At 48.8% G+C, this 26,664-nt stretch overlaps 10 protein-coding genes across 10 annotated transcripts; 5 read left to right on the forward strand and 5 right to left on the reverse strand.

Annotated features, from left to right (window-relative positions):
- Positions 1–800: 800 nt before the first annotated feature.
- On the reverse strand, positions 801–1,283 carry DEU56DRAFT_761534 (uncharacterized protein; the record flags this gene model as incomplete). The annotated part of the gene is made up of 2 exons (XM_041350548.1): positions 801–1,091; positions 1,173–1,283. 2 exons carry the CDS (start codon positions 1,281–1,283, stop codon positions 801–803), a joined length of 402 nt encoding a protein of 133 aa, XP_041201809.1.
- A 1,147-nt stretch (positions 1,284–2,430) lies between these two features.
- Positions 2,431–3,470, forward strand: DEU56DRAFT_984935 (uncharacterized protein). The gene is made up of 5 exons (XM_041360022.1): positions 2,431–2,454; positions 2,511–2,852; positions 2,908–2,969; positions 3,021–3,048; positions 3,095–3,470. Exons 2-5 carry the CDS (start codon positions 2,759–2,761, stop codon positions 3,127–3,129), a joined length of 219 nt encoding a protein of 72 aa, XP_041201810.1. The 5' UTR covers positions 2,431–2,454; positions 2,511–2,758; the 3' UTR covers positions 3,130–3,470.
- Positions 3,471–3,591: 121 nt separating this feature from the next.
- DEU56DRAFT_905176 (uncharacterized protein) lies at positions 3,592–4,569 on the reverse strand (the record flags this gene model as incomplete). The annotated part of the gene is made up of 3 exons (XM_041356703.1): positions 4,052–4,569; positions 3,886–3,955; positions 3,592–3,676 (listed from the first exon to the last, which is right to left on the reverse strand). The coding sequence occupies exons 1-3, from the start codon at positions 4,422–4,424 to the stop codon at positions 3,592–3,594; spliced, it is 528 nt and encodes a 175-aa protein (XP_041201811.1). The 5' UTR covers positions 4,425–4,569.
- Positions 4,570–5,563: 994 nt separating this feature from the next.
- DEU56DRAFT_840249 (methylenetetrahydrofolate reductase-domain-containing protein) lies at positions 5,564–8,152 on the reverse strand. The gene is made up of 11 exons (XM_041354945.1): positions 7,976–8,152; positions 7,721–7,924; positions 7,621–7,666; positions 7,441–7,563; positions 7,237–7,392; positions 7,063–7,187; positions 6,830–7,018; positions 6,536–6,778; positions 6,112–6,483; positions 5,939–6,058; positions 5,564–5,878 (listed from the first exon to the last, which is right to left on the reverse strand). The coding sequence occupies exons 1-11, from the start codon at positions 8,057–8,059 to the stop codon at positions 5,714–5,716; spliced, it is 1,827 nt and encodes a 608-aa protein (XP_041201812.1). The 5' UTR covers positions 8,060–8,152; the 3' UTR covers positions 5,564–5,713.
- A 67-nt stretch (positions 8,153–8,219) lies between these two features.
- Positions 8,220–9,500, forward strand: DEU56DRAFT_166171 (GTP binding protein). The gene is made up of 6 exons (XM_041344857.1): positions 8,220–8,456; positions 8,506–8,626; positions 8,689–8,761; positions 8,810–8,921; positions 8,980–9,143; positions 9,195–9,500. Exons 1-6 carry the CDS (start codon positions 8,344–8,346, stop codon positions 9,254–9,256), a joined length of 645 nt encoding a protein of 214 aa, XP_041201813.1. The 5' UTR covers positions 8,220–8,343; the 3' UTR covers positions 9,257–9,500.
- DEU56DRAFT_166217 (TAP42-like protein) lies at positions 9,300–10,817 on the reverse strand. Its single transcript, XM_041344858.1, has 5 exons — positions 10,714–10,817; positions 10,452–10,658; positions 9,861–10,400; positions 9,655–9,809; positions 9,300–9,604 (listed from the first exon to the last, which is right to left on the reverse strand). The coding sequence occupies exons 1-5, from the start codon at positions 10,807–10,809 to the stop codon at positions 9,430–9,432; spliced, it is 1,173 nt and encodes a 390-aa protein (XP_041201814.1). The 5' UTR covers positions 10,810–10,817; the 3' UTR covers positions 9,300–9,429.
- A 732-nt stretch (positions 10,818–11,549) lies between these two features.
- On the forward strand, positions 11,550–16,282 carry DEU56DRAFT_748325 (uncharacterized protein; the record flags this gene model as incomplete). Its single annotated transcript, XM_041349347.1, has 14 exons — positions 11,550–12,035; positions 12,093–12,198; positions 12,258–12,415; positions 12,466–12,813; positions 12,863–13,182; positions 13,236–13,350; positions 13,398–13,717; positions 13,773–14,000; positions 14,062–14,197; positions 14,252–14,454; positions 14,711–14,861; positions 15,262–15,360; positions 15,444–15,573; positions 15,852–16,282. 14 exons carry the CDS (start codon positions 11,550–11,552, stop codon positions 16,280–16,282), a joined length of 3,231 nt encoding a protein of 1,076 aa, XP_041201815.1.
- An 894-nt stretch (positions 16,283–17,176) lies between these two features.
- On the forward strand, positions 17,177–18,335 carry DEU56DRAFT_895858 (uncharacterized protein; the record flags this gene model as incomplete). Its single annotated transcript, XM_041356404.1, has 2 exons — positions 17,177–17,815; positions 17,869–18,335. Exons 1-2 carry the CDS (start codon positions 17,512–17,514, stop codon positions 18,333–18,335), a joined length of 771 nt encoding a protein of 256 aa, XP_041201816.1. The 5' UTR covers positions 17,177–17,511.
- A 150-nt stretch (positions 18,336–18,485) lies between these two features.
- DEU56DRAFT_748323 (kinase-like domain-containing protein) lies at positions 18,486–19,604 on the forward strand (the record flags this gene model as incomplete). Its single annotated transcript, XM_041349346.1, has 3 exons — positions 18,486–18,558; positions 18,626–18,900; positions 18,951–19,604. 3 exons carry the CDS (start codon positions 18,486–18,488, stop codon positions 19,602–19,604), a joined length of 1,002 nt encoding a protein of 333 aa, XP_041201817.1.
- A 5,197-nt stretch (positions 19,605–24,801) lies between these two features.
- DEU56DRAFT_761540 (uncharacterized protein) lies at positions 24,802–25,476 on the reverse strand (the record flags this gene model as incomplete). The annotated part of the gene is made up of 4 exons (XM_041350549.1): positions 24,802–25,074; positions 25,155–25,235; positions 25,306–25,335; positions 25,396–25,476. The coding sequence occupies 4 exons, from the start codon at positions 25,474–25,476 to the stop codon at positions 24,802–24,804; spliced, it is 465 nt and encodes a 154-aa protein (XP_041201818.1).
- Between the last annotated feature and the right edge of the window lie 1,188 nt (positions 25,477–26,664).

Genomic DNA, 26,664 nt, shown 5'->3' on the forward strand with positions numbered 1-26,664 from the left:
ACAAAGTCGCAGACCCAACATTTTTACAAAAAAATAAAATACGGTGTGCTCACCGTTAGCTTCGGAGTCACGAGTCATTGCGCTGATATAAAATGACAGCTTTGCATTGGCTATACACTGCATCACAAGGTGGTGAATGTGAGACATTCTATGCACTGATCTTACAGGTGACTACCGCCGAGCAAAGGCTTGACCGCATAAGCCATGGTGGTACTGTCAAATCTACACACGGCTGTGTCTTTGGTGTATGCTACATTCCGTGTCAGGATGAATGTGAGTCGAGTTTTCTTCGATAATGTTGAACTACCATAACAATATGGATTCCACTGCTCTGCCCTATTCTGCATGTTGATCCTAATATTAATGCAACAGATATTCCGCATTGTAATTGGTGGTCATTAAGAAGTAAGTACTGACTCGGATGCCTGCCACGCCAGCCTACACTTTCAAGTCGATGCCTCCGCGCACCACAGACGACCAGTGAAAAAGTCAAGGGAGAGAATCAGCTAGCTTGAAATATCGCAGTAACACTCGCAGTGGAACTAATATTCACGCTGACAATCAAGAAGGCCCTCTTAGATCTTTCCCCACATGCTCTTACTCGTGATCGCGATTGCTTTCAAAATTCACACACAGGACAGCTCCTTCTAGCGTGATTATTTTGACGTTGCTATCAGCTGCGGACAGCTATGGTTGCCATGTTTGCACCACGTTGTTGAGTATACGAGCTGTCCGCGTACCATCCTGAGGACACGTCAGCTAAGACTAGCGGATAGCGTTGTGGGCAGAACTACTCGAGGTTAGTTGTACTGGCACAACCAGCAGAACTGGCAGAATAACCGGTTCTGCCAAGTGGCATAACTCCAGCGGTTAAAGTTTCCTATCCACAACACCAATGACAATCCTACCGAAGACATCAACAGCACATCATCCCATCCATCATCCTCGCTGTTGTGATTCACGACATCAACCTCGTCTATAGCAGCTTGGGGTACTATCCCTTGATCAACCCGCTCCAGTTCGAAAAAATCAAATGCCTTCCCTCCAAGGACCTCCGCGTTGTTGATGCTCACAAGTTCCTCCAGATTCCCCTGTGCTTAGATAGTAATAGATGCTTCGGCGATTTTTTATATAGCTGATATGGTCTCGGTCCGTGCAAGGAGGTCATCTACATCTTGTGGTTCTGCTGCAAGTGGAGCCCATGCAAAATTAGCTTCCGGATCCTGAGCGAGAACTAAATGAAGCAACCAGAGAAGTGCTGTGTAAGAGAACTTAGTCACCATCGCGACCTTGGATTTCGGCGAAGCTTGCTTATCGAGGAAAGTCGGAGCTTATGTAAGTAATGTGGCGGGTAGTTCCCGCGGCGCGGAGTGTTCTGAAAATATACCAATAGACCGCCTCATCACCGTGTAACGTTCATAATCACGAAACACATTCATGAAATAGCGGAACACACCGTTATCTTGTGGATTCGATTCCTTACACCTTCAGCTAAGCCTAGCCTGTAAGCACAGCCCACCACCTGTCAGAAGGTGCTTCGCAAATCCGAACATTTGCCGTCTCCTCTCTTTCGAGACGAGCTGTCTGGCATTTTCCACCAATGGTTGACTACCTCTGCCCATCATTTAGAACTTTCTTATGTAAGATGGATCAACATGACTACGGATGTTCCACTTTGGCCCATGTATCAGGATCTGTAATTAGCGGTTCAACTAGTCCACCAAGGTAAAACTCCTTCAGTAATTCAACAAAGACGACCACTGGCTACAACCTCGATCTTCTAGACCGGCAAGACGTGTGCGCGAAATCTTTTGGCGTTGTACGCGAGGGGTTCACGAGGGTACGAGCCTGAACTGTGTGTTTCCCTGCTTCCATAACAAATGCACGCTATTTACCTCGCGGTCATGAGATAGGATAGGATTGAGCTAGAATCAGTCCATGAGTACATAGAAGCTGAATTGTTCAGTGCCCCAAACGTGAAGTTCGGACCAGGAATGTTCCCCCTATAGAGTTATAACATGTATGGGACACCTCACAACTGAGCCATAATGGGGCGCACCGGTTCTGATTCGTAAGCACTTCTATCTACTGCTACGACTAGCGCGCTTTCATGAGATCTGATCGGGTTGGGTTGTCCATGGCAGAAGCAATTGTTGGAGACGGAGTTTGAGGTCCGTATGGTACCACATAAAGTGGAAATCAGAACATGGAAGAGACACTTTATAACTACTCGAGCCAGCCTCGGATACGATACGACAGAGAGAGTTCACGAGCAAGGGTAAACTCCCTGCTTCTGTACTAATGCGGGCAACTTAGGTCTGCCCTAGCTAGAGTTCTCGTACCAGATGCGGCTGCTCCTATGCAACAATCAATCATTGGCGCTGTGCTCATGACATACGGTTGTACTTCGATTAACCCATAAGTTTAGACCTTTCTAAGAAGCTGAATTGTTCGGTGAGAGCCCGAGTTATGCCTTCTATTGATGAGGCGTAACTGTTTTTTCTTGTAAGTATCAGGTGCTGTTACAGTCTACTTATCTGGCCGCTCGCACGCAGTCCTATTGAGTTCAACAATCCCTCAAGGGCCTCGTAGATGCGATCGATACGGCAAAAAAAAATTGATGGCTGAACCATTACGAACCCAAAATTATACTCGTTGGCATCCCATTCTCGTCCAGTGGACCGAGGGAACGTACAAGAAGGTATAAAGCCCTCGTCAATCTGACGAGGTCCAACAGCCACTCCTCTCAATTTAAACCATGCAGCTCTCACTTGTTCTTACAACACTCATGGCCTTGGCCGCTATTGCTGCGGCATATCCCACACCAGATTTGGGGATGGTTGAACGTAGATGTGAGGACTCATGTGTCACCCTAGTTGGTGAAAGAAATACTGATATGCTATACAGCTTTAGCTAAGCGCGAGGAGCTCGAGTCTGGCCTCATTGGTGATTTAAATGCTAGGTTGCCTGTATGGGGAGAGGGAGGGGGAGGAGCAGGGGGGATTGATTGGAAGGCTTAGGAGCAATCTAACAACACGCACGAGAGAGGTAAGTCATTATATGCATAGCGAGATGATACTGATGTTTTATACAGCTTTGGCTATCCCAGCGAGCGGGATCGGGTATTGAATGGAGGGCCTAGGAGAAATGTAACAATGTCTATGAGAAGAATTGAGTTATTCTATGCGTAGTCGATTAATCGTGCCTGTATAACATCTATCTCAACAATGGGCTAGCTATAAGTCTCTTTTTAAACAATGAGAAGCGCGAGTAACCTCGAGTAACTCAGGGCTTCTCTATTAGCCTTTGTCATCCATGGCACATCCGCGGGACTGTCTACTATGCAATAGACTTATGCAAATATAAATTAGGACATCGAGCTTGCGGTTCTCGCCTTGAATTCTCATCAGGTACAAGAAATAGCTGCAAGTGTCAAAAGATCAGCCCTCTGTGCGAGAAGAACGACGACCCATTCACGTTGGCTTTGATGCTTTTGTGCCCCAGGAGACGGCCCCTTTGAATATTGCAAATGATAAGCTGCCTAGCATTCAACAGGTATTGATACAAAACAATGAACCTGTCACATAGCCCTCAGTATCGTAAATCTCGTTTGCGATAGCCGCACCCCGGGATGTCGGTCCAAATAAAATCTAACAATCCTTGCGAGAGAGTAAGTCTGCCCACATGTAACAGTCATGACTTATAGCCACATGTCCGCAAGGAAAATGTTCTAGACACCCGCGGAATCATGTGATCACGCTGGCAAGGCTCCGCTCCGCGTATCCTTCATCAGCAATTATGTTGATGCGCTGATCCTGCTCGGTACACACCTTGAGCATCACATTTGGCGATACTCATCGACACCTGCCACCTATCACTCCTTACCTATTTGCATGGACGAAGCATGCACGGCCACGCTGTCCAAGTGTGTCGAACGACTGGGGCAAGTGCCCTTCTGTCAGGTCAAATCATTGGGAGAGTGTCAACTGGCACATGTTTAGCACATGCTTAACTGCTAGCTACACAGAAAATCCCTCCTTGGAAGACGCACTAAGTTTAGCTGAAGCCCAGTCGGACACCAGCTTGGCTTGATGTCGATGATGACGCCGCCGGATGCAGCGGAACAAGGGGGAGTTCTTCAACTTCGAGAATTTTGAGACCCATCTATTGAGGATACTCTCGACCTCCTCGTGACTAATGGCGCCGAAGTTATAAGTAGTCTCGTTGGCGTTCTCCGCTGCCTTGAGAATTCCACAGCGCCACTCCTGAATGACTGGCTTGAAGATCTCGAAGAACGGTGTCACTTTGTTTATCAATATCCGGTTATTCGCGGGCGGGAGTACCAACCCCGCCTTCACTTCATTGGGCCTGTTGCCCGATATCTCATAGGCCTCAACCCAAATAGGCGTATTCGGTTTAATCATTTTGCCTCTCGTCCCGTCGAACGTGGTAGAAAATTCGACGAAAATATAGAAGAGGGACTCCAGGTCGTCACTGGCCGTGTGTGACCGCCAGCTCTTCTCTTTGCGCCACCGTGAGAAGGCGCATGGGCATGTACAGCTTGGTGCCCTTCAGAGGAAGTGAGTCCATGCCAATTTGAAGATGTCACGGTACTTCGGATGTTTCGAAAGGGTGAGCAAATCATAATCCACAAGGACTATGCCAGGAATTTGGGCAGTGGTATCATTCGGAACAAGATAATCTGCGAATTGAGCAAACCATTTTCGCTTCGGAAGGCTGTTAACACGAAGCTCAGTGGGGTTGAAAGAGAATGCAGGCGAGGGGGTAGGTTATACCTCTTTGTATATACATGTAGCACTGCACGGTGTTGAAAGCCCACTTTGCCTCCAGTATCAAGCCTGGCCGGGCCCGTTTGTTGTTCGTATTTTTCTCCCGGTATTCTTGGTCACTATAGCTGCTCTCACTGCCAGACTCGAACACCCCTGGTCCAGAAGAAAAATATACAGCGTCTACGGACTCCGTTATTGTCGTCTGTAAATTCGACGCAAACTGATTGCCCTTTTTTTCGGAGATCTCAGAGTCTTGTCAATAGCCCCACGAATCGTGCGTGCCAATTCTTCGGCTTGGTTATCCTATTTTCGAGTTGCCACTCTGCAGTAGTGAGTGCTAGCAAGCGTAAACATACTCCCTCCCGCGATCAGCTTCCCTTGTGGTCCAGATATCTGGTAGGTGATGTGGCTGGTGGAGATGGCAGTGGTTTTGGACGGCAGGATAAGGTGCTTCATAATGGAACGCATCAGCACTAACATTCGTCTCTTTCTCTTCCCAGAAGACCTTGTCTTTGCTTTCATCACTTATGAGCGAATCCAGTTCTCGCTTGATGCGAGGTCCAGGGAGGGCATTCGCCGTGCTGATTGACAATACTGTGAGGAGAGCATGACAATATGTTCTCGTGCTCGTCAGCGGTGATGGTGGCAATTAATGGTGGTATCAGGCTGCTGGCATTGTCATGAGTCGTGACGAAGCTGTGAGATTTCTCATTTCTCAGATTCATCTTCACGTGACGCTGGACTGAAAAGGGAAATTGGCAATATTCCCCTTCCCGACGAAGAAGGAACCATGACCAAATTTGTGTGCTTGGAACAAGCTTGGAAAACGAACAAATACAACAAAATTGACGACTGTTCTAGGTAGCAACAAACAAATTACAACGCGGGGATCTCGTGCTGTAGTACACGCGTCATAACGGGAGTTATCCATCCAGCAGAAACGTCCATAGCGCTTCTGGTCTCTTGTAGTCATGATGCACAATGCTCACTAGCCACCGCTCCTTGCGAACAGAATTTAAAAATTCTCGTTCCTCAGACCCTGGTGGGTAGAAGGAGGCCCACTCGGCCCAGATAGAGAATGCTTCATCCTACATTGATGTGATCAGTACAAGCATTATGGGCGGAATGAGTCTGGAGGCAATGCGTACCTTCCACATCAGGAAAGATTCGCGCTCGATTATGGTTGTCTGAGTGATTTCTTGCCCGGGAAACATACCCCAAGTGACTGCGTTCCGGCCGTCATCTGCTACGTTACTTCTACATTCTCCCTGTAGCCGCCCGCGTGAGTCCGCAAAATGGTACAATATTCACGAATGCTTACTTGCAGATTACCGGCAAAATAGTGTACCCAACCTTGCCCTTCTTCCTTGATCTTTTTCTCGATCTTCTCCAGGTCCTGCTCTTCCACGAAAAACTCCACAAACCCTTTTTGATAAACATAGCCACCTCTCGGACCCCACCCGAAAACTTCATCCGTAGAGCACACCCCGTCTACTGCGGGTTGCGAGGAAATCGTCCACCACCCGCGCTTCGTAAGCTGCTCGAGGTACGGCAGGATAGTTAGGGACTCTGGAGAAAGTGGTAAGGAGGAAAATGGAGACGAGGACACCTCAGAATGAAGGTAGCGCAGGATGAGCGAAGTAAGGTCATCAGTACTTTTGGGGTGACCCCATTCACTAAGCCCTTCATACTGCTACAAAGACTGTCAGCACTCTGATTAGGCTAGGAAGGAAGAGAATTCGCACACAAAAGCCACTACCGCCCCACTGATCTTGAGCACCGAACGCAGGACTCTTGTAGTCACCGAAACGACCGTTCGGGAATTCATCCCACGTCGCTGCATTATTCAGCTCCCCTCGGCCAGGATCTGGGTCCAAGGTTTGTTTAAACGTTAGCGCATTTGTTGCTGTGTTTGTTGCTGTGGTGGGATCGATGACCAAATCAGAAGAGTTAGCGAGTTGCGCGTGGATCATCGGTCCTGGCGCATCCTGAGATTGCGATCAGCAACTTGGCCTTAAGAATAGATGAACGAGACTCACGGCTATCAATCTATTCTTCGTTGTCGGACTCCCGCCTGCCCACTGCAGTTTTTCTATCACAAGCTGGACACTCTTCTCAAGGTTCAGAGTGCAGAAGTGAATTCCCTTGATTTTTCCTGTGGAAGTAATCTTCCGAATGATGTCAACAGCAAGGCCTATACCATAGTCCTTGACGAGCCGGTCATCATGCTGTTCTCCGATTAGTAGGGGCAATGTATCTTAAGAATACTTACACAGATAGGCTCGAGAGCAGCCATGACGGACAAGGGAACCTTCACTCCGCATAGCTTGATCAAGCGCAAAAAGGAAGAATATGTTTGAATGGGCATGACGCCGGGTATGATTGGTACAGTGATACCTGCAGTCCGATTAGAAGAACACATATGACACTATGAGTTGCTACTAACCTTTTGCTCTAACTTTGTCGACCCATTCGAGGAACGGTTCCGCGTCATAAAATAATTGTGTGACGATAAAATCGGCTCCGGCATCAACCTTCTCTTTCAGGACGTTCATGTTACCATCTTCATCAGTCTCGCGGTCTGGGTGACCTTCGGGGTAGGCTATCGCACATGTCAGTAATGTGAAGTTTAAAAGCTATGAGCCCTTACCTGCAACGCCAATACAAAAGTGGGAGGAAAACTCCGGAGAAGAACGGATGTACTTCACAAGGTCAAGTCCACAAGTAAATTGAGAGTCGACGGGCATCCAATGTTCGGTTCCCCGAGATGGATCTCACGTAGAACATAAGTCGCACGAAAAAATGTCACAATAAGAACCGCGGTGCTCACCACCACGCAGTGCGAGTATGTTCTGGATACCCCGCACTTTTGCAGCCTATTAATTAGGCCGTGTTCATTGTGGTCCAGTACTTCGTGGGAAGCAACTCACCCTGAGAGCATCATCCACCATGCCTGGGACCATATTTGTGCATGTCAAGTGCAAAACGGTGTCAATCCCATAATCTGATTGGGTCAGACCTGCAAGATCAATGCTCCGCTCCCTCGTCGAACCCCCAGCTCCCCATGTTACACTTATGGCAAGGGGGTTTAGAGTCGACAGGCGTGATATACGCGGAATTAGATTCTCGAAACCCTGATATAAATTTTGGAGGATGCGCGTAATAAGGAAGCACCACACACGAACCTGATCAGTCCGAGGGGGAAAGAACTCAAAGGTGTAGAAAGGGCGCGACGAGTCATATGCCGCAATCTTGTCGGAAAGTTTCATTGCATACCCTATCCAAAATACGCCAAAATCAAGTTTGTTTAGTTGCAGACAAGTTGCAGAGCCTCGAGGTTGATGGCGGCGATGAGCACGTCTTTACCACGTGGCTTCAAGTCATACCCTGGCAGTAATAACGGAGCAAACACGGATAAACACACTGCCATGGCAGAGCTCAGGGAGACCGACTTTCACATCCAAAGGTCTTTAGCAGGCACTTGGCAAGCCAATCGTCTTGTTTTATCTTTGTTGTACACGGTTTAGGCTCAAGCCAGGATTGTACCTCGCCAATGGACGCTCCCTCGACGCCCGCAACTGCCGACTTCTCCTCGACGCCCCCGAAACGCACGAAGATCGTTCTTCTTGGCGACCAGAGCGTCGGGAAGACCAGTCTCATCACAAGGTCGGTTGGGGTGGATCTTGGGCCGCTGCACGTGCTGACATGGGCTTAGATTCATGTACGATACGTTTGACAACACCTACCAGGCCACCATCGGTATTGACTTCCTGAGCAAGACTATGTATCTGGAGGACCGGACGGTGCGGTTACAGTTGTGGGATACTGCCGGACAGGTGCGTGTGATGTGCAGTAGTTGATTGTGTCGGTAGTGATTGGCTGATCTGTATTACTTCAGGAACGCTTCCGTTCACTAATACCATCGTACATCCGTGATTCGTCTGTAGCTATAGTCGTGTATGATATCACGAGTGAGTGAGTCCAGTTCATATGGGTAACAGGTGCTGAATGCTGGAAAGATCGACAATCCTTCCTCTCAACGTCAAAATGGATAGACGACGTTCGGTCAGAACGGGGGAACGACGTCATTATTGTACTCGTCGGCAACAAGGCCGATCTGTCGGAGAAACGGTATGTCGAAGCATCTCTTTTCGTCTGTTAACACGAGGTCGTCTGACATGCCAATCAGCCAAGTTACTATAGAGGAGGCAACTGCAAAATCGACACAAATGAACATCATGTTCATGGAAACGTCAGCAAAAGCTGGACATAACGTGAAGAGCTTGTTCAAGAAGATCGCTCTATCGTTACCTGGTATGGAGAAAGAAGGCCAAACAGATGCTCAGAATACCAGTATGCTTCTTGTGCCGTGTCGCTGATTCAGCATTTGACCTTTCGTTGTAGAAATCGATGTTACGACACAGCAGGCTGCCACCGTACCAGAGGCATCACAGTGCAATTGCTGATTCACCATTTCCGATGTGACGATACGTGCTACCCCCTTATGATATTATATACCTGTTTTGCTTGCCCGTGTTGCAAACAAGTACGTTCTGCTGCTCCCCCAGATCGACGAGCCATTACAAATTATTTGTGACACAATGCAACGGACTTTCTCGGCTTCCCATCGTTATCCCCTTCAACCGCGATTCATTGTGTTTCCCGCTCCACGCGGATTAACATCCTTGAACTGCGCCCACTGTTCGTCTTTCTGCCGTTTCTCCTCTGATTTTGTCTCACCAAAGACTGTGCCGTCCACTTCGGAGTCAATCGCCAGTTGTTCTGACGACGTTGGCTGTTCCTCAGATTGTGGGCTGCGCAGATTCATTAGTGTGTCTAAGTGACTGAAATGGTGAGAACTCACCCTCCCCCTGTGAGAATGTTGCCGCGTTCTTGTTCAATTTTGAGGTACTCGTCAATACTCATCGTCGGCAGACGGTGACCAGGTCCGAAGACCTGAGCTTGTAGGCGTGCGCGATCTGATGCGCCCGCAGGGAGGATCGTGAATGGCCTTAGGGGCTATCACAGCGATTAACTTCATTGGGCGGTGGTAAGGCAATGCTCTGGTACCTTCCCACTGGAGTCAAGTAGTGGTCCGCTCTCACCGATGCGAGATTTTGTGTCCAGCTTCCACATATCATCCTGCTCCTTCATTTTATTTTTCCTGTCGTCTGAGGGTGGTCCCGGTCTGGGAGGAGGTGGAGCGCTGCGCAGGAGTTCGAATTCCTGATTCATGCTCTCGAGTTGAGAGTATGCCTGTGCATAATTTAATCGTAGTAGCAGTAATACTGCTTCCCGAAGGATCTCATCTGTCTCTAAATCATCCTCGTCTTCGTCACTCACTTTAGGAGCAACGGTTGACGGGAGTAATGACCGGATGAGATCAAAATCAGTTTGGGAGAGGTCTCCAATGGGTGTCTGTTTCCGTCGTTTTCGCACAACTTCGATTCGCGCGCGCAAGTCCTTCTCAGCCTTAAACTGCTTGATCTTGAATTCTCGCCGTTTGGCCGCGTCCTTTATGGATGATGCGCTTTGTGCGTACAGCACACGTTCCACTTCAGGCACTAAGCAATAAGTATCCAAGTCATGGATGAATGATCTGAGATGGACCTGATCACAGGTCAGGACTGTTTGATTGATCAACTGAAATAGAGAATTCACTTGCGTCTCCTTAAGGACGGTCATGCGCTCATCCCTATCCGTCGTCTTCACGCGATTCTGCACCTCAGCGAGAACATATCGTGCAAACAAGTACACCAGATTCCTGGTGGATATATCCTCAAGGACCTCGTTGGAACTGAATAATGAAAGGGCTGCGACTCGCCGGTCCAGCTCCTTGAGATCAGTGACGGCGGAATGTATTAATTCCTTTGTAGCATTGTCAGAAACGATCGACAATATATGATGTATAATAAAAGCACACCTGTGTTTCATCTTCGACAGTGGGCAGATTTGCGGCCTTTGAGACTGTTACGAGCGCCCTGGAGAACAGAGTCGGTAAGGGAAGTGTGCTGGTCATCGTGAGAGTTTTCTGGGGTCCTTCCTGTATCTTCATACAACACTATATTACGAGTGCCTGGGGGTCAACCCGCGTTACATCGCGTCTTGCATTAATCTCTTAACTTCGTTTCTCTGTGCGCACGCTGTGCATACTCCAAAGCAATCATGAAAAGAGTAACCGTGGAAGAAGGATCCTCTTCAAAACGACCTCGCCTGGAGTCAGGAGAGGACAGCCTCGCGCTATTTGATGAAACACGTCGAACAAATGCAACTAACCTCCTCGACCCTGCGATAGATGAAACCAATAATATCGAAGCCAAAGTACGCATGGTTTTTGCTTGTATCGGTGGGAAGCGCCAGGTGAACCTCGAGGTGCAAGAACACGGCGATACTTTCCGCTTTCTCGTTTGCATTTCCTCCAAAGTCGAAGAGTTACTCCCCTTCCCGTTCGCCGTTGAGGACAAAATCTGCCTTTCTCTCAAAGGCGCGCAGATTATACCAAGGGCAGAATCTTCTGCCCCTTTCTATCTACCCATCAAGATCATATTCAAACATGGGATCGCAGCCATGCTCATGTCAGGACCCGAAACAGGGAAAATATTTAGTACTTGGGAACCCAAAGGTGAATTTGCACTGTCATGTCCACAAAAGTAATTTGTGTTGACGCGACCCTCACACCTAGTAGACTGGTATAACGCGAACGCCGACATTCCCCGCCTTACGGACATTGCCCGGCATCATTCCAAAGATGACGTGGAAATGTTAAATACAAATCCCCCGTCTAAAAGCCTACGGCCTGAAACTGTTGCTAAGCAGAAGGCGCGAGAAGAACCGACTCCTGTCCTTGCGTCCCATGCGCATCGCAACTCTCCAGCTGCTAATCTTCCTCAATCTGATGCGCAGTCACCGGCAAAAGGGCTTTCAAGACAGCAAAAGCGCAGGCGGACCAGGCAAGCACAGAAGTCAGCCGCTCTTGAGGCCAGGCCGAAATCAGGCGGGCATGAGATGGCGGCACCTCAAGCAGAGGTGGTTGCTTCACGAGCACTGTCATCTCCTCCCAGTGTTGTACAATCACCACCCCAAGTACCCTCGAACGAGCGCACCTCTGGTTCTGAACAGACCAGTTCATCGGCATCCAATAGTGCAACCCCTGTGGCGGTAACTATGCCCTCGCCGCCTCCTGCGAATTATCCCGCACGTGACCATGGACCGCTGGCCATGAAGGCTGGAATGACTACGCAAGGGGTGAGTTTCATGCCTTTAGAGTAGTTCACCGCGGATTCATGCGAAATCTGTCTCTAGGGAGATCAGTTTATGCCAATCAGGAAGATTGAGCCGGGAACGGGATTCTTCAACGTCATTGGTGTAGTTACATCAACCAAGCCTCCGACACAAACGCGCTCACTGGGTGGGTGGTATTTTTGCTGCCAGGGCTCATTGTTGGATCATTATATACCACCGTAACAGATTGGTGCCGGATTTTCTCCATTGTTGACCCGTCCTGCATGGAAGATGATGTGGATATCGTGACCTACAATTTCACGGTCAACTGTTTCCAGAAGGCGCACATCGAGTGGCTCCCTCAGGCTGAAGTTGGAGATATAGTCATCTTTCGGAGGCTGAAGGTATCGATCAAATTCTTGTATCACTTAATTCACTGACGATATTTGTTCAGACCTCTACGTTCCGTGGCGGAAGTCTCAATGGTATAGGGTATCACGATAAGTTGCGCTGGGTGACCTATGATACCAAAACCCGGCGTTTCCGTGACCCTGACAGCAAAGACGCCCCACGTTCCGAGACACTGGACCAAGGATTTGGGTATTCGTACTCACCTTATTATGAACCGAGTGTGCAAGGCAAAGAAGCGGAGTACTGTGCTCAGCTTGCCGACTGGTGGCAAGCGACACAGCAAGGTGTCACAACCGTGCAGTGTGTCCCACGCTCTTCGCGAGAGCATCACCTCATCTCTGAGGTCACGCCGGACACTTCCCCTCAAGGTTATTTCGATTGCACCGTCGAAGTGAGTCTACAGACGACTCATCATAAATATGAAGCTGATGAAGGCTTAGATTTTGCACAGCTATGAAAACACCAGTGGACCTAACACCGTCTACGTGACCGACTACACCGTAAACCCTCACACCAACCCTCCACAAGCAAATTGGTGCTCGCCGGAATTGTCTGCGTACGTTTTTAAAATCGACATGTGGGATGACGCGGGGCTTCTCGCAAGGACAATGCAGCCCGGAGAGTTCTGGTCCCTCCCAAACACGCGCGCGATGACAGACTCCTATTTACATTTTCACGGTAAATTGGTAGAAACACATAAGACCAAAAAGCTTGACGAGGTCGAAAATGGCAAGAACCTGCATTTCCGTGCCTTGCTAGAGTAAGTGGTTCTATTGGCTTGACAAAAAATCTGACTAATCGCGCGTTCTTCAGGCGGAAAAAGAAGTTTGAGCAGGGGGGAGGGGCGTCCGGCTCTTCTCCACGGTTTGACACCAAGTTGATTGAAGATGTTGACGAAGAAGTGACGTTCTTCCACTGCACGGTTGAGGTGGGTCGGGAAAGACTTCGTGTTCTACCTCATAACATGTTCCACAGGTGCTCCATGTGGATCTTGCCTCTGCAGAAGAACCACTTGTTTACGTGACAGATTACACGTTCAATCCCAGCCTAATCAACCCAGCGGAGCCAGCACCCTGGGCCCTTGGCCTCGATCGCCGGGTCGTCAAAATCACCCTGGAGGGTGGGCAAAAAGGGAGGGCTCGCGATCTGCAGCTAGGCGCAATGTATAGAATCAAGAATCTGCGCTTGATCAAGAGGGCAGGTATCAAGGGTGCCTTCGGGCGTCTAGGGGGCGACGAACGTCTGATCATTGCAGTTAATGACCTCGAGAAGGAGGAAGTGAAAGCTCTTCTACGGTGCGTTCTGGCTGGACTGTTGACGTGTCGTCGGTCGCTGACAACCCCTTGACAGACGTAAGGAGAAGTGGAAGGTAGAAATGCAACGAGACGGGGTGTGCATCGAACCAGCGGTCAATGCCACTGCAAAATCGCTCCCCCCTACCCCTGAGATATCGAAGGGCCTCACTCTGAAGCAAGTTTTCGCCAGCACTGTCTGTCCAAATACATTCACATTCGTTGCGCGAGTGTTCGATTTTTATCCCTTGGATCTGAATCAGGCGACGTACCTGCGGTGCACTAAGTGCGAGACCGAGTCAGCTCAAACCAATTCTTTCCCTGCGCGGCGCTAATGTGTTCTGTAGCTTACGGCGGCCCTGGAAATGTTGCATCGACTGCGATGACATGCTCGAAACGCATTGCAAATGGTTCTACAAACTGCTTTTCATATTGGAAGATGATGAAAAAAACAATATCATGGTTTCTGCCTGTAACGATGAGGTGAGTTTCTTGCCTCATTTCGTATATCCTGCCAGGCTCTGAGCAGCTCCAAAGTGTAAACTTCTATCCGGATTGCCTCCTGCGGACTTGGAAGTAGATAAAGATGCTTTCGATCGATTCGTAGCTCGCCTACAACCCATGATTGGCAACCTTAGGCAAGTGCATGACGCATATGCGAAGAACGAGGACTTGCCAGTAGTTTCCCCAAAGATGCACTTCACCATAGAGAGTTGGATCGCAGGCGATAATAAACGACGGTATGGACTTTTAGAGTGTACTCCACTTTGATCTCTCTTTGGACGAACGGACTCCCCGATTGAGCTCATAGAATACGTGTAATTCATTGATAATTATTATAGTGTAGCCAATTGTTCTTTGTACTCAAGCAACCTGTATCACGACCAATTCTCGGTGTCTGCTTGCGCAAAATTGAATTTTAGGTTTCGATGAATACTGCTTGGTTGACATTTGACAAGGATGACCGCCAAGGACAGCCTTTTATGTGCTTTGCAGCAGGGGATTGCCTCTCCAGGATGACATAGAGCATCATCATAATGTCACGACACCCCAGCTTCTAAGATTCTTTCGTCTGGACTCCGAGTCTATGGGTTTTTGCCCTAGTGACATCGTCGAACGAGTGCAGATGTACGCCAGAGGTATGACCGTGACCGTCGAACTCGAACCTACGTCGGGTTTCGAAAGTTAAATAGGAAGTAGTCCCTGTTCCAGTAGTATTTGTGCAGATCTACGATCATACAGAAAATCTGGGGCCGACGCATCTGGCGAGCCCAGAGTGTTCGATACGGCGTTGATCGGAGAGAACATGCGCGCTCGTTCTGGTACACGACACAAATACTGACTTCTTTTCTACGGGTGCCGACTCTCGAGAAATCAGCGGTTAGAGAAGGAAACCAAGTACATACTTGCGTGTGCTCACTGGCAGGACGAGAATAGGTTCCGAGAAGCGCTGAAGATCAAACGCTGGCTTACTAAGCGACGTCAAGTACCGCCTAGCTTTCAAATCAGCTTGACTCAACCACCGTACCTGAGTATGCCATAGCTAGGCAAGTGCACTAGATCTAAACTTGTTCATCGCGAGCAGAAAGCCTCCCCCCTTGAAGGTGTCCTGTCTTTTTATTATCCGCCCACGCGCCAGTAAGCTAGTAAGTGTGTTTAAATAACCGGGAAATTTGCACACCTCGGTCTCTTCTCTTCTCACTGGATACCGCCTTGACTTGGTGAGTAGTTTATGGTGGTCAATCCCCCATTCCACCTCACCTTTTCTGAATTGAGAAGCTTTTACACGACTAGCTCGCTCAAATCTCGCGAGTTTGGTCGGTTTCAGCTTCATCCATGTCACACGAACAAGCGCAGAGGTGGGTTAATTCCAGCTCTCATCAACCGATATACTTCTGTGCTTCAATCGACATTAAATTTCTCATCAGTTTGCGCGAACCTATCCCTCCAACCCCTTCAAAACTCCTTGCAGATCGCACCGCAGTTCTTCGAAAGTATCCACTTCGAAGACCCATGTCATGGCGGCATTCCCTCATTCCTCGGCCTGTCCTCCACCGACTTTTTCCACTCCTTTCTCCTTCATCTAGCGACACACCGTCCGCATCTTTCTATCGCCTTTATCAATTCTTTGTCATAGATTGGACAGTCCAATTCCGCAACGAGCTCGAATACTTTTGGACGCGGTCTCAACCTGATTGGGCACTCTCAGCCCTCCCCGATCCATACCCTAATAACAAACCCAAGACAGGCTCCGCCACCGACATAGATGAGGCACTTCAATACGCCATCATGGCTGGGCTATGTTACATCATGGAGAAGGCGTACAACCGCCTCATTATGGCGGGACTACCTCGCGATGCACCTCCCATCGTAGATGACTTTGAAGAGTTACGGGCGCGCCCAAAACACCCCGAGAATGTCCCAGCATGGGCAGAAGCGGTCATTCCGCTTGGTAAGGTGACGGATGTCCCTGACTCGGAAGGGAACGTGCCTACGGATGAGAATGCTGATGAGGATTTCCTGCGCTTCGGAGTCCGGGTGGCAACGCCTCACTGGGTTTTTGTTTGAATGATGTTTTCTGTTTTGGAGGATTAATGGATGGTACGTTTATGACCATCCCTAGCGATACTTCCTGATGTCTGTCCTTCACGATTCAGTGTTTCATGACGGTATATATCTCCAAAGCCAAGTCGTCAAAATATCTAGAATCCATTATTCACTGCATTCATCACATGCAGCGCGACGCCAAGCAAATGCGAAAGCCTCAAGAAAACACAAACCCCATCAACCTGTTCCTTCGCAAAGTAGTAAGTACCTCATGCCCCATCGGCCCTTTCACTCTATATTCGTGCAGTAAGTGCATGTCTGCGGCTTATTCTTCGGTGGTCATCGTATTCATTTGTGGGGCGCTCCCAGCTTGACTGACTTCTGCCACTCTGAGCCGAAAATTGCAGGACATGGAATAAATTGCCCTACGTCCACACCTGTATGCGTAATGTCAAGACTTCTGCGGTCTTCGTGGAAGGATGGGTGCCAATGTTTAGATTATATCATGAGGACAAGCTTTCGCAGCCGCACTTGTCTGTTTCTGGCGCGCAGCCATCACAATTCTTTTTCTGCACAGCTACATACAACTTCCGCGGTCTTTTGCTGTCTGCTCTGGCGCTCGAAGCTTCCTTGGGACCAGTGCGATATGATGTGGTTCTTGGCGGTGATAATCTACAGTCTATTTGCACATGTAGATTCAGAATGTTTTAGGACATAGTGGGCTTTGGCACGCTTGGCCCTTTGCACTATGTGGGCTATACTTGATCTCCTTCGTTCGTGATTGGTAAGACGGTACACTTCTCGTGAGAAACGTGTTAACCTGGAGGATGGTTACAAGTCATGACCTCCTTCAGGTCAATGTAGACATCTGAGGTTCGGCGCGAATGACCTGATTTTGACACTCCGACTCAACACCGACTCAGCTCCCGCGACATTCAAGCTCAAGAGTCTCCAGCCTTAGGGACCGAATACTAGAAGGAAGACGACAACTGCCGTCCCTGCATTGATTTTTCAAGCATGCGCGATCAAATTTCTGGCACATGCACATGTACAGCCTCAATGCATGGCACTCCTCAGTGAAACTTCTATGATATCTCGTATACAAAGGTTCTGAATCTCGCTTTATGCGGATCCAACCCTGAGGCATGAGGCGTGAGGATCAGCGCCCAGGAGTTTTCCTTATCAGCTGGAGTAGGCTAGAGTGTCAGTGGCCAACTCTTTTCTCATCTCATTGATCCCCATCACATCACATGGCTCAATATTTGGCAGTAAAACGTCTTCCAACAGATCAATCCAGTCTGGAATATATCGTTAATCATGTGTTTCTTCCCCTCAAGTTGCCGCAAAGGAGTGATCATTTCCTTGAGAATGAACTGGCGTTATCTCAGGCAGTATTTGATGCTGCTCTCGCCTTCAGTGACCAGCTGCCGTCCCATAAGTTGCCGCTTTGGACGAGCAGCTTGACAATGCTTCGCAATCTCCAAGATTCAATCAGGTTCAGCGTGATGTCTGCAACGGAAGTCAAATCTCAAATCGATGCTATGGGCAACAAAGGTCTGATACCTTCATCTCATTTGCATTTTCCCGTGCTGATTATCAATTTTTAGATGTCCTTGTATACATGATTCGCGCACAAAACGCTGCGGTGATCATGAGAAAACTCGAAGCCGAGACTATATTCGAATCATTCGAGATGTCTCCTGACCCCACCGCAGTGATGGGCGCAAAGGGAAAGCTGATCTGTTCATATCCTGGACCTGCTATCGCAGTCCCAAATACAATTATCAATGATTCTACCTTTTCTGTCGAGCTGGCAAATTTTCTCGTCCAAATGGATGAAGATGTCCTTGATGCGGCACCGACGAGGAAAAAAGCCAAATCCACTGTTGTCGAAGAGAGGGACACAACACATCCTCGTTATATCATGGATAGTATAACCGCAGTTCGGCTACGGCGCGCTCCGGCTTGGCGTTCACCGGTTTGCCAGTGTTTGGGTTATCCTAGTGAGCTAGGCCACTTATGTATAGTTTGGTTCGGTTCATTAGCTGCACAGAGTGCCACGAACCAACTGTAAGCCAAAATTCATGAACAGCGGCTCGAGCTGGCTTGAGGCCAGCTTAAGGCGGCTCAAGCTGATGGAATCACATCTTATTTTTAAGTCTTGTTCCCGGTTGGATTCCCTGTTGGATTTTTGTACTCCTCAAGGCTCAAGTTATCACGTACCATGAATCATAAGGTCCCGATACGAGTCGACGGTAGATTCAGACTCGGAGAAGTTGTAGGATCTGGTTCATACGGTACGTCGTTCACAACCTGATTACATTTACAACTGCAAAACTCAACATGAACCCTGGGTCTGCTTAGCTGTTGTATACCACGCACGAAACATCATCAAAGATGACGCAGTTGCAATAAAACTCGAACCCATCGCCAGCCACTCGTCTTCTGTACAGCGCGAATACACCATTTTGAAACGACTCGAGGGTGGAGTTGGGATACCCCGCGCCCTCTGGTTTGGTAGAGAATCAACATATCACACTTTGGTCCTTGACCTCCTTGGGCCCTCACTTCACAATATTTTCCTCACACACAATCAAAAATTCAGCCTTCACGCTGTCGTGAATTTGGGGGACCAGCTGGTCAGTTGATTTGTGCTGGGTTGTTGCAAGTAGGCTAACCTGTTTCCCAGCTCTCACGTCTTGAGTACATCCACTCACACAATTACGTTCACGGTGATATCAAACCGCAGAATGTCTTGGTGGGTCTTGGCCACTTGAGGCACACTGCATTCATTATCGATTTCGGTATTGCGAAGGAATACTGGAACACCACAACCAGAGTCCACATCCCATTTCGTCAGAATCAACGTCTCACTGGCACTCCTGCGTTCGCTTCGATCAACAACCACTTAGGAGTTGACCCAGGTCGTCGTGACGATCTCGAGTCGCTTACATACATGTTGATTTATTTGTTGCGCGGCTCCCTTCCATGGTTGACTAGTGACGAGAAGCTCTCCAGCTCTTCTATTCTCGAGCGCAAGGTCAACACCACTATTGAAGACTTATGCGATGGCATTCCTGTCGAGTTCGCAAGTATTCTCATCTACACGCGCTCTCTTGCATTCTCAGAGGACCCTGACTATGGGCATCTTCGTTCGTTGCTTCACGGTCTTCAAGCCACATTGTCCCCACCAGCTATGGGCTCGCTGGATTTCAGCCAACCTGATCATCACAATGATCACATGATACATCCCCCTCCAATCTCCGATGAATACTGGATGGCTGAGGCAGTGCCCCCATGTCCGCCGGATGCAACACCGCTTCGCAGATCGACTCGTGTGTGAGTAATCTATTTCATTTTTCCCCTTGCGATCTGAAGCTCAAGTGATTTCCAAGTTTACACCCACGTAATAGCTCTCCGATGCACCCAACTACTTCAGCTCCACGCCGGAAAAAAACAGTCGTTGCCAGATCACGCTGTTGATTGTGTATCTCTTATCTGTACATAATATGTATATATGATACGATACGGTGTACGAGCCTATAGGCTACTAGCCTACAACGTTTCTGGTCAGACGTGGCCAAATACATGTCAATTAATCATCAATCAATCGCATCGTGGCTCCCACGCAGCTCTAAGTGAGCTTCTATCTTTTTCACACTTGCCTGTCTCCTTGCTCATCCTCCTTGCAACTTACCAGTGTCATTTTTCTGCAGATCGGTTGGCCTGCGACAGGAGCGAGCTTATCCTGGATACTTATCCCTGAAGCCTGAGTCCCGACATCTACCAGACTCACCTAATCGAATGCAATCAGCACAATCACCAGCCCAGCCTACTAGATGACGCATGGGGGATTTTTAACACATGACCTGCTTCCCTTTCGCTGTATCGTTATCTAGGTTTAATACTCAAATGATCAGGTCATCGACCCCGGGAATAAAGGTAAGCTTTATGGTGTTTTTAAAAACTACTGATCGTACGCCCTACTGTATGGCGCATGGGGAACCCTTCGCAAACACGCCATGTCCCTTTTGCTGGATGGTGTTGCTGTATGCGATCTGGTTTCTGAACTCAATTGATCAGTCAATTGACTCCGAGGATGCAGGTAAGGTTTACTTCAGGTGATATACCCAACTGATTGCGAGATTAGTGTTTATCAGAACGCCCATGAAGTTTATGGTACCCCTCTCGTCAGGTGAGCTCTATGGGTGGCGGGTGATATACCCAACTGATTGCGAGATTTAGTGTTTATCAGAACGCCCATGAAGTTTATGGTACCCCTCTCGTCAGGTGAGCTCTATGGGTGGCGGGTGATATACCCAACTGATTGCGAGATTTAGTGTTTATCAGAACGCCCATGAAGTTTATGGTACCCCTCTCGTCAGGTGAGCTCTATGGGTGGCGGGCACCAGGGAAACCCCACTCACATGTTGTGTTCGCTAGGACCACTGAAGTGAAGATATCACGGTATGTACCCTGAGTGCATGTTCAATTGTTCCCCTTGCGTCGTATCACTATTAATGATGTTGTGTTTAGACCCGTTACTTCGCTTGTGCGATGCACTGGACTTATCATTAGTCGACTCAGGACTGGGGTTTCCCCATTGTTTCCCCAGGACGAAGGTTTATAAAGACTCTGTCTTTGAATCTTTACCATTACAATCACTCGAACATGGCTCCTCGTCGACGAGGGCAGAAGTCTCAGGTTGCCACCACGCCTATTCCTGCTGATGTACCTCTTCTCGTCCCCGCTGCCGCTGCCCCCATCGCTGCTGCTGTTGCGTTGAATGCAACTACGCTTCAACACCCCCATAGACAACAACAAATGCCTATGAGGTTCCGCGACGACAACCCAGCTCAGACTGGCACCAATCATACGGCAGATGACGGAGAATATATTGAGATCGGCGATGTCTCTGGGGATGAAGATGATGACTTGCCTGCACCAGGAGTCAGGGCTCCTCCCGTCCTCGGCCCACTGCAAACGGCTACTAGTACGGTTTACTCCACCCAAACCAATCCCTTAGCCACGGGTATCCAAGGAACGCAGCCCAAAAGCACGGCTGATATCCGTTACTTCTATAGGTTGGATCCAGACACTAATCGCAAGATTTGCCACGTATGCGAGTGAGTACATATACATATCTGCCGTTCTTCCGTTCTTTTTCTCATCCTTGTCCAGGGGCTTGCAGAAGGTGGACGATTCACACCGAATTATCTCATACAAGCACACAACCGGCACTTCTGCCCATCGTAACCATGCTTTCTTCGGCCATACCGACCTTTACCTACAAGAGGCAGAGCGCCTGCGCTGGCCGATTCTTGTAAAGTCGCTGAAGTTGCGCCTTAATGAAGGGTGGACTTTGGCGGCCATCCGTGAAAGACTTAAAGACCCCGCTTATCATATCGACTCGCTCGGTACCATGGCTAATAATGGATCCAACAATTCGCTGCCAGGAACCGGGGTATCTCTGGATGATTGCATACCGGATTTTAGTATTGACGAGATGCACCGGCAACTAGTGAAGTTCATAGTGGCAGACGACCAAGTGAGTGGGATTTACTTTTGATGTGCCCTTGTTAATTGATCATCTGCAGGCAATAAATATAATTGAGTGTGTAGAGTTCCGGCGCCTGATATGTCTTCTGCGGAGGGATGTGAACGAGTCAGACATTCCCCACCGCACGAAACTTCGTGAACTGGTCATTGTCGCATGGCACGAATATTTCCAGGTGTTGAAAAGTGATCTTGCGGTAAGTGTCTAGTTGTCGAGAGTCCCGTCAAATGCCTTATGTATTCTTACAGAGGGCGCAAGGAAAAGTATCCTTTACGTCTGACCTCTGGTCGGATAAGAAACTCCGCCCATTCATGGCACTCACCGCCCATTGGATCGCCAAGGAAGAGAAGACCTCAGTGCTTGTGTTGAAGGCGGCTTTGATCGCCTTTCATCACGTTCCCGGAAGCCACACTGGCAAATCGCTTGGTTCAGTATTATTGCATCTCCTCGATCGCGCTGATGTCTCAAAGGATGTCAGTGTTTAGCTTTACTGTGTGACGCGCTCTGACTTTGTTTAGCCTGGGCATTTTACTTTGGATAACACTGCAAATAATCAGACTTCTATGAAGGAGCTCTCTCGTTTACTCGAGGCACGTCAGATTGATTACGATCCGGTTGAAAACAGAATTCCCTGTTTTCCGCACGTGATCAACATATGCGTGAAGCATATTGTCGACGACTACGCCACGGCGGACTTTTCCTGCGTGGGGGACCAATGGAATGTTTGCGGCACACCTATCGACAAGAAGGAATATATTGGCGCTGTCACCGGTAAAGCTCTCGAGCGGGCCAGAAACAGTTGTGCGCTCCATTTGTGCATCAGACCAACGACGCGGGATTTTACGGGACACTATTGTGATAGGTAACGAGAAGGCATGGTTTCAAGGAGACAATGGTGAGCCGATAAAGCTCCCTACAGTCGAACTCCTGCTCGACGAACCAACACGGTGGGATTCAGTTTACGCCATGCTTAACCGTCTACGAACTCTACGTCAGGTAAGGCCTTATCTCACTTGACATTAGTCATAGACTAATGATTGCCCAGGCGGTTGATTTATTCTTTGAGTCCGCCAATCAACTGCTCCATACACGAGAAAAAGCTGAGTCCAATGGAATGGCATTTCCTTCAGGACTTCGAAGTAATTCTGGAGGTTAGTATTAATGTCTTCGAAATGTAAGTCGCAATTAACTGTGTAATGTCAGCCCCTGCACAGAGCTCAGCAATCTATGTCGAGCGAGAGCACTCCCATGTTGGGTAGTGCGGTTCCAACGTTTGAAAGGTTACTCGATGATTGGAAGCAGTTGGCTAGTGGCGCCCCGCACTGTGCACCACTTATCAACATTGGTTTGGCTTGGGCGGAGAAGTATGACGACCGGATGGCCTGCACGAATGCATACGCAGTTGCGATGTGTCAGTCCCTCGCATTTTCACAAAGGTTAATTTCTGATGATTGTTTTATAGTTGTTGATCCTACATGCCGAATGTCGTGGGCTGCAGATCACTGGGACAGGGATCGACTTGATTCGGCTCAAGCGTTCATTCTCAATCTAGTACGTCTACTTAACTAACAATGACTTGCGCTCATATGTCCTGCAGATGCATGCCAAGCGAGCACAAAAGCTCCCAGACGTACCGGTTCCAACCCACCCAGTCTCAAGACTACAAGCACGCACGCTAGGCTCACGTATCTACGGACTTCCTGAGAGGGATGTACTGCCGCATAGCCACGATGTTGTCCAGACGGTCGAACAGGAGTTTGGGGCTTACACCACAGCCAATCTTAGTCCTCAGGGAACGAATATACTCTCCTTCTGGCAGGTGAGAATCTTATTCTCCGTCAAGCCACATCTTTCGTCGTTGACCACGAACATCTCAACTAGATGTCTGAGGCAATGTTCCCGACAGTTTACACCATCGCTATGGACTACCTCCCAATCCAGGCGTCTGCTGTTCCCTGTGAGCGGGTGTTCTCGTCAAGCAGCGAAACGTACACCAAGAAGCAGCAATCGCATCTCCCCAGTCCTCATGGAGGCGCTACAGATGGTAAAGTTCTCCGTCAAAAAGGAGCGACTGAACTTTACCAAAGGTTGGGCGGCGTCGCAATGGGACATGGAAGGTGCGATGGTATCTGACAATGGTTCTGACGAGATTTTGGCGCCTGTATCTAGTGAAACGACAGGTGACGGTCGTGCATACGACGCTGTTCTCAAAGCCATTGCAGAGCATGAGTGCGATGACGTTGATGACGAGGTCACCATTTATGATAACTGACATCTCCTCGATTTCCACATATCTTTTCCCGCTCATTTCTTACTCTTTGCTTACCATCATTCACTCTATGTTTCTTCGTGTTTGTATATCTAATTTCATTTGTTGGCTCAAACGCATCTGACAGTCTCCTGGTCAGATAATTGCATCCTCAAGGTATGTTCAGTGGGAGTCATGCTGATCAGTGTGCGAGAGCGCCATCTCCCACAGGTTCACTCTTTTTCCTCCGCTCTCTGTCACAATTTCCCCAGCGCTCCCCGCCATCGACGGCATTTTGACGCACACAAAGCGATGTTTTCTGATGTCGGAGAACCTGCGTGCACTCCGTCTCTCACCATCTACGAATCCCGCACCACGAACGCCTTCAGTGCATCAAATCACCGCTGATCTATAGGTATGAATGTCCATTGTCGATTGTAGGTATGTCCTGGAGGCTTCCCTGAAGAAAGTCGCCGCAGAACCCATTAACTTTAGGTATGAACGTACAGTGTTGATTGTAGGTATGTCCTGGAGGCTTCCCTGAAGAAAGTCGCCGCTGATCCAATTAATTCTAGGTACAAACATCTAGGTACGAACAGGGCGAGTTTTTTAAAAATTCTATATAATAGCAAGAGGTTGTGACAGCTCAGACTCCTTCTCAACGTACAGCATACAATGTGATATCGATTCTCTACGATCCCCGACGACTTTCGCTTCCAACCCAACCTGCCCCACTTAATCCTCCCGCCCCCAACCCAATCTCCTCAAAACTGCGCGCACTAGTCGTCCTCGGACGTTTGCTGCCGCCCCACCTAATCCTCCCGCCCCCAACCCAATCTCCTCAAAACTGCGCGCCACTTCGCCACTAGTCGTCCTCGGACGTTTGCTGCCGCCCCCACCTGGGCCACCTCCGCTAATCCGGCGTTCTGTGAAGCCCTTTCTTCCCTTGCTGCCCTTGCCGCCCAGTTCTACCATCATCTTCTCCATCTCCGCCTGTCTTGCCAGCATCTTGCGGGCACGAGTGAGACTGCAATATTGCTAATATCAACTTAGCTTTCTGAACAACGGAGAAGTCAGCTGGCACTCACATCAGGCTTGGGGGCCCATTGTGAATCGTGATCGTGTGTTTTGATATGCGAGATTATTTCAGACGTAGTTTGGACGTAGTGCTATGTAGTACGTAGTGTTGTCGCTGTAGAATCAAATCTATTGATTGATCAATATTGATCGATTGCGCACAGCGCACAATGTTTCTTTTTCGGGTTCACCCTAAGAATTTATTAATACATGTATTTCTAATTAAGTCTTACACATTATTTCGGGTCCTACTCTCAACTCAACCACAACGTTTATCGCCCACAGAGTCAAACGACTAGGCGTCCTCGGCGCAGGCCAGATGGGCACCAGCATAGCCTTCGTAAGTTTGTTTCCGCCCTCCACGCCAATGTCCCTAAATTTTTATCCTATTGAGATTCGAGAGGTTCTAACTTCTACGTCCCAACGACTGAAGTGTCTCATTCTCCACCATCCTTCTAACCCTCGAGGCCGATGACAGTAACGACCCCCTCGTAGCTCCGACATGCCCTCTCCGCCTTTGCTTCACTGCCGGTCATGACCCCGGACCAAGCTCAAAGTCGCGCCACATCTCCTCTTTCGCTCCCGTGAATCAACCTCCGTTTTACGCTGCCATTGGTCGATGAGCTTGCCCACTCATTGAAAAGGTGACGGCGAGCGCAGCTCTTTTAGACATGTGGCAGGCTTTGGAGGGGAAAAAGATAGCGATGCTGGAAGACCGTCTAGGGGAACGGCTCGTCCTACTGATGATCCAGGTATGTGTCTGCCTTGCTCTGGTCCTGATTGACAAGGGCCGCCCTGGCTAAATCAATCGCAGGATGGTCGTGGCTTCCCTAGACCCGTAGGAGTTGACGGTGCGTCCATTTTCCATCCGAAGTAGACTTTGCCACTGGAAAGGCAAACATAGACTGCGGCCTCGCGCGAGAGGAAGATACGGGGGCATTGCCAGACGAAGGGGTGTTTGAGGAAAGGGTCGCTTGGGAGACCGGCTTGGTGAACGACACTGAGAATGATTGGGCTCTGAGCGCTGTGATTGCATCCTGGGAGAAGCAGGCCTCGGCTTAGCCATCGAAGAAACTGCTGCTCCGATGTGTTTCTTTCTTTCTGGTGGTGTACGATCTACCAATGACACCATAGCTGATTTGTAAGTGACCATCATATTTGTTACTATATGTGTCGCTCATCTGGAGATAGTCTCAATCTTGCAGATGCTCTACAAGGGTATCGCCCTTCGGTGTTACTTGAGCATATGGTGGACGTTCAGTATCTTGAAAAGAAGAATTATCATTAGTTGTACTCGTAAAATCCCCGGCCGCTCTCTACCATTTGTATCTATTTAAATTTTAAATTTTATATTTATTCTAAATTTAAACTTAGTTTGAGCTGGCTTGAAGCCTGGAAACATGGCTTAATGACTGGACCGGGCCGTGTATTATGTAATATATAACTAGATACATGGCTTGGCTAACTACGGCTCCGGTCACGGCTAAAGCCGGAGATAAACTCAAACTGCGGCAACACTAG

This window comes from Suillus clintonianus (genome assembly GCF_016758775.1).
Source record: "Suillus clintonianus strain FC179 chromosome Unknown DEU56scaffold_159, whole genome shotgun sequence".
Taxonomy (NCBI): Eukaryota; Fungi; Basidiomycota; class Agaricomycetes; order Boletales; family Suillaceae; genus Suillus; species Suillus clintonianus.